Source organism: Argiope bruennichi, chromosome 2, assembly GCF_947563725.1.
Source record: "Argiope bruennichi chromosome 2, qqArgBrue1.1, whole genome shotgun sequence".
In the NCBI taxonomy this organism is placed as follows: Eukaryota; Metazoa; Arthropoda; class Arachnida; order Araneae; family Araneidae; genus Argiope; species Argiope bruennichi.
Window position 1 is genome coordinate 41995278 of NC_079152.1, and position 6000 is coordinate 42001277.

The window sequence follows — 6000 nt, forward strand, 5'->3', positions numbered from 1 at the left end:
GTAAATATTAGTTAATATAAAATTATCATCATTTTATATAAAAAGCAACTTTATAATAACTTTTTATTCGTACTTTTTACTCGTTTTTTTTTCTTTAATTGAATGAATATGAAAATTAAATATTTGTATTGTTCTGAAAAGAATTTAAAATGACGATCGTTAATGACAAAATGTTATATTAGAGATCAGTATAATGTTATTTCTACACCGTTTGCGAAAACATTTATTGCTAAGAAAGCATAATTAAGCAAGTTGTTTCTTTAATTTTCCCCCCTAAAGGAAAAATATCTGAGATTGGTATAAAAAAAATAATTAAAAATGATATTATTGTTGATTTTGAAATTATTCTTCGTTCTTTGTGAAAACGATGGGAAAATTATATTATTGTATGGGCATTTTTACTGTTAATATGAAAAATTTAATTGTATCATGTAAATTGATATATCAAATTAAACATCGGTTTAGTATCTATGATTTGTTGTTGTTAAAGCCATGAAAATAAAAAATAATTTTTTTTATTCAAAATTCGGACTCAGATTCGACAGAATAATTTGTAAAATACAATATTTTTTACGATTCAAATCAAAATAACAAATGCTCAACATATGAAACATTTCTATTCCGGGAAGTACAAAGTGTATTTTTCAATTTTTCCTTCCCCCCCCCCCCTTTATTCAGCGAATTAAATGAAACTGTAAATGACATTAAAACAAACATGTTTACAACATTATATATTATAATACAACCTTTTTTTAATATAAACATTCATAAAAGATTAAAAATATTATTTTAAATTTATATTTATGATAATTTAAATTCATGAGCAATAATTTTAAAATCTTTATCGTCAGATACTCTGTGTTAATAAACTGAAACTTGCAATTCCTAAAGTAGGGATTAGTAGAAGTCTCCATTTTCTAAATTAGTATCTTTCATTTCAGTTCTTTGAAAAAGTAAAAGAAACGACTAATCTTTTGTGCTTTGAGTTTTATACAGTAAGTCCATTAATGTTGGTTTCTGTATCCGGCAAAAAATATCTACTGCATCAAACGCTCTTTATTTTTTTTTCAACCTTACACTCCCAACAAGCTCCAAAAACCACAAAATGACCTCAGAGATTGAAGACGGCTATATTCGGATTCAATATTTCTAGGCATTTCTTGGCTTAAATATTAACCTTTCAAAATAAATTTGAATTTTCACATTTTCCTCTAAAGCAGGTAGCTTATTTTATTCACCATAAAATAAAATAATAAACTCGATTCGAGCCTCTAGTCCAGAACATTTAATTTAAAAATGCTTTGGCATGATTTGCATATATTTATATTAATTTTAACAATTAGTTCTTAATTATAGTAATGATTAAGTAGAACCTGTAATCTGAAAGATAAAAGAGCAGGAAAATTTGTTGCTTCGTCTATCTTAATGTTAATTTTAAAAATTAATTCTCTATTATAAAAACGATAGCATGCATACACAGACACAGACAAAAAAAAATGTATGAAACCCACGAATGTATAAACCCAATAACCGAAAGTGTGAAATGTACAATTGCAAAATGTACTCTAAAACATTTATAAATCAAGAAAAATTGAAATTAAAGAAAAGAAATTGTATGAAAATAAAATTGGTACTCTTTAAAGTTTATATTTTGGATACTAAAGTGAAGGTAAAAAAAAAGTTTATCTGGTATATTATGTTTTGATGCCATTCAAGAAACAAGTTAAAATTTCCATTAATTTTTTATTAAAAAATCTACTTACATTTTTGAATAACCTTTTCAATGGCCTGCCTTGTAGAATGCTCAGAACAATTTTTTATTATACATTTCGCAATTTTGAAATAATATTCAGTCAATAAACATAATGCTAATTCAAAAAAATAGGCTTGCTTAAATACTGTTAGTATCTTCACACTGAATTTTATTATATTAATGGTTATATCCGGGATTGCTTAGGGTGGAAATATTTCCCTTATCTAAGCACTGGCGTATGTTAGTTTGTATTAATAAAACTTTAATTATTTAGGTAAAAAATAAGAGTGGTATGACGTATATGGCAAATTTTTTTCTTTAATGACGTAATTTTTTTAATAATAAAATTAATTAATTAAATAATTTTTATGAACATTTCTCTAAAGCTTTCCTTATGTTTAAGTGTTTGTAAACAGAATTTGAAAATTAATAAAACAGAGATTATAGTTACAGTTCTCACAGCAGATCATCTGAAATTGATTACGCGGTGCAAACGTTATACACAAGTAAAAATGTATTAATTATTAACACGTCGGAATATGAGCGTGAACAAAATAAATAATAATACAAATAAAAGTTTTTATTACAAAATCTTTATTATTTTAATATATAATGCATAAAATGTATTATTTTTTAAAGCGTTATAAACACAGAGTGTACACTCTTATTGTGGTTTAATAGCTTAGTTCTAAACTGCTGAAAATAGACATATACTTGCAATTAGAAAAATACTTTAAATGACGGAAAGAACTATATATTATGTTGTTTGAGTTAGTAAATATATTTTTCAAAAAGATACAAGATCTAATCTTTTACATATAGAAATATTCTAAAAGGCAACTTGGAGAAAACGAAAGTTACAAATTCAGCCAATTTCAATTACTCGGATAGTTAAATCTTAATGAAAAACTTTCAACCGTTAGGATTTTATATTAGGTTTCCATTATAACAACAGTTAAATTCTAATAGAAATAATCTTAATAAGAAATATTTTTTCTATCAGGAATTTGAGTCAAATAAAGTTGAAAGATTATAAATAAATTGTGTAATCTTTATTTAAAATTATATAATAATTTGATTCCAATAAAATTTTGAGCCCAATTGCAACAATTACCAATTTAGTTACGTAGTATATACAATTATTACCTATATCCCAGCATATATCAACTTATTAAGAAAATAAAATCAATTTTGGTAACTTTAATGCATAAAATTTATTATTTTATTTAAAGCGTTGTTAAACAGAGTGTCCGCATTCTAAACTGTTAAAAATAGTCAGAAGAATACTCTAAATTACTGTAAGAATAATATTTTATATTTTTTAATTAATAAATATATTGATTATATATATATATAATAAATATATAGATTGTTAAACCTGCAGCAAACATGATCGATACTTTTCTGAACTACAATTTGACTTTCAAAAAAATCGAATAGATTTTTTATGAATACTGAAGAACAAATTACTTTTTCAAATACTACAGGAATATTGCATGCGCTTCCTCAGTACAAGAATATTCATTAATGATTTTTTTTAAAATCTGCAAGTTCTTCAAATTCAAAAATTTTTTATAACATTTTTGAAAAAATTAATTCCGTCAAAGTAATGGTAAAAAAAAAAAGCATAAAATCGTATAAACAAAATTTTCATGTAATAAAATTGTTTTACATACATGTGAGTAGTCTTTATGCAAAGTATCGATATAGCCTGCGAATAGCCATTTTTCACTTCTTTAATGAATTATTATTATTTAAAAATTGTAAAAATTTTCTTTAAAATTGTCAATTGTGTAAAGAAATCGCGAAAAAATAAACATAAATAATTGCACTTAATGAATAAAATAATAATTTTTATCCAACCCCCAAAAAAATCCAAATATAAGTTTACTTAAATCTAAAAAAAGTAAAGACCCTTTTAGAGTAATTTGTTACGATAAAAATGAATGATTTAAAATGTTGCACTGAATAAAGATAAGACTTACTTGTATAGCGAGGATAAATTCTTTCCCATTTTCGCTTGGAACATTCGGCGCAAATGAAATCAACACATTCTGGTAACCTTGGTCATCAACTTGTACTTCAGCTTTTACTATTGGCAGAAGAACGAGGCACATAAAAATACTCCAAACAACGTACCGTAGAATCATTTTTCAGTTCTTAGAATTGCAAATGATTATTTCTGAAAACATATGCGGAACAGAATCAAGTCCGCTTCGAATGATGTTCTATTGCAAAAAGAAATGGCGTCTAGCTATGATAAATTTTTATGAAGATTTCTTTGTGCGATGATATCAGGTAGTAACCAAAGATAAATAGGTGTACTCTCTTTATCAGCATAAATGACTAAAAAAAGGAAAGGAAAAAGTTTGAAGTGGATGTATCCCATTTTTGAGTTAAAGTGCGCTGTGGGAAGCATTGGTTATTCGTTGAGAAATATTTTGACGACCGCAGCCGGAAGAAAATGGTGAAACGTATACACGGATGAAAGTCATTCGATCGTCTAGCGAAACATAACAGTTTAGTTTCGTTGTCAAAACTTGAATGATTAATAACAATAAATGGCGAAGTCAGCGGTAAACACACAACGTTTTATTATGAGTATGAACGTTACGTTTTTAAAAAGCCACAGAAAGGAGGCATGAAATTTAACACTGAAATAAAAATTTATACAAGAATATTTTATTTTTTAGTTTAATTCTTTTCCCTTTTATAAGCAAAAAAAGTTCCTGCATGATGTTTTCTTATTCGTACGAACGGGAAGAAGAATGTTAAGAACGCGTTGTTCTTGTGAACAATGAACTATTATTCTTTTGGGTGAAATTTGATAGTATTTGAGAAGGGTGCCTTAAAGAAGGCCTCTGCTTGTTCTCGAAAGCAAAAGGGTTGCTGAACTAGAATAGAATAGCTGAAATTCCCATTTTTAAAGTTAATTACACATCCTGTAGAAAGAAACGAGCTACAAAGAACACAGTCCACAAAAATTTCTTCTAAGATTTTAAACAAATAATAAGAATTCGATATTGTTAACGTTTATTTATTTTATATTCGCAAATGTATTCTTATTAAAAGAGCTATAAAAATATAAAAAATTCTAGAAATAGAAATTTATTTATTTATTTTATTTATTATGACAAATGTTATTGTCTGTAAAGAAAGTGTTATTTTTTTCTTCCATAAAAGTATTTGGAACATCAAAACCTGCGCAGATCAACATAATTTAAATTTTTGCCAGACTTTTCCTTTCAGAAAAGTTAAGTAAATTATTCTTGTAAAATAAGTAGATGAAAATTATTTCAGCTCTTCAGGTTGTTTATGAAATGAAACAATATTTCAATTTCTTAAACTTTCTTTTCCTTTTAGGTTTCGAATCTGGTTATGTCGAGTTTTTTTTTACTAACAAAAGAAAAAAAACTAAAAGGAAAGGGGATCTTTCTTTGAGTATAAAAGGATTATTTATTTCTTCATTGAATAATATTATTGAAAACTGCCTCATTGGCTTCCTCAATAAAATATTTGTAAATTTCAAATTTGATAGACATTACTATATCAGAAGCCTTATATAACTTTGCTTATTATTTCAAAAGTCTTCCTAAATTTTTATCATTTCATCTGAAAGTTGAGCCTTAATTTGAAACGGAAATGAATTTCAACTCATACAACAATTGTTTTGTTGTTGAAATTAAACATTTTCATAGAAATGCAAATACAGAAAAAGAATCATTCATCATTATTGTGTCTTATATGGTTTCTTATATACACTGTGAGTTTTAATTAACCTACAACTTAGAACTGAAATCATTTTCCAGAGTCATACTAGATGTCATTATAAAAACGTGCTGTGAGAGAGGACATACAAAAAAATTGTTTAACATCATATCTATTTTTTTTCAAAATATTTTCAAAGCCATCATATTCAACTAAAGATTATGTTTTTTGTATTAAAAATTGGATTTTATGAGGTAAAAAAATCCTACACTGTTTCTACAGAAATGGACTTAACATTCAAACACAACTCTAAGCCGTTAACAGTGATAGGGCCGGCTCGAAACAAAGCAGGGACTAGTGAAAAGTTAATTTGCAAAGCCTTAAAACAATTAAAGTGATTTTTTTTCATTTTGCTATTTATTACATATGAAGAAGATGGTGCAATAAAAACTTAATGAAAGCATAAAAATAATGAATACTTAAATTATTTTTTATAGATTTAGTATAGCATTCATAAAAATAATAGTTAATAAATCAAA

At 25.9% G+C, this 6000-nt stretch overlaps 1 protein-coding gene across 2 annotated transcripts in view; it reads right to left on the reverse strand.

Moving 5' to 3' along the window:
- LOC129962093 (calcium-activated chloride channel regulator 2-like) overlaps positions 1-4094 on the reverse strand; it is a 53748-nt gene extending 49654 nt beyond the window's left edge. Inside the window, exon 1 of one of the 2 annotated variants that reach the window (XM_056075814.1) lies at positions 3739-4094. In XM_056075814.1, the coding sequence (XP_055931789.1) occupies positions 3739-3903 (165 nt within the window). In that variant the 5' untranslated portion in view covers positions 3904-4094. The remainder of the gene's footprint in view (positions 1-3738) is intronic. The other variant, XM_056075815.1, reaches the window with a different exon arrangement.
- Positions 4095-6000: the final 1906 nt, after the last annotated feature.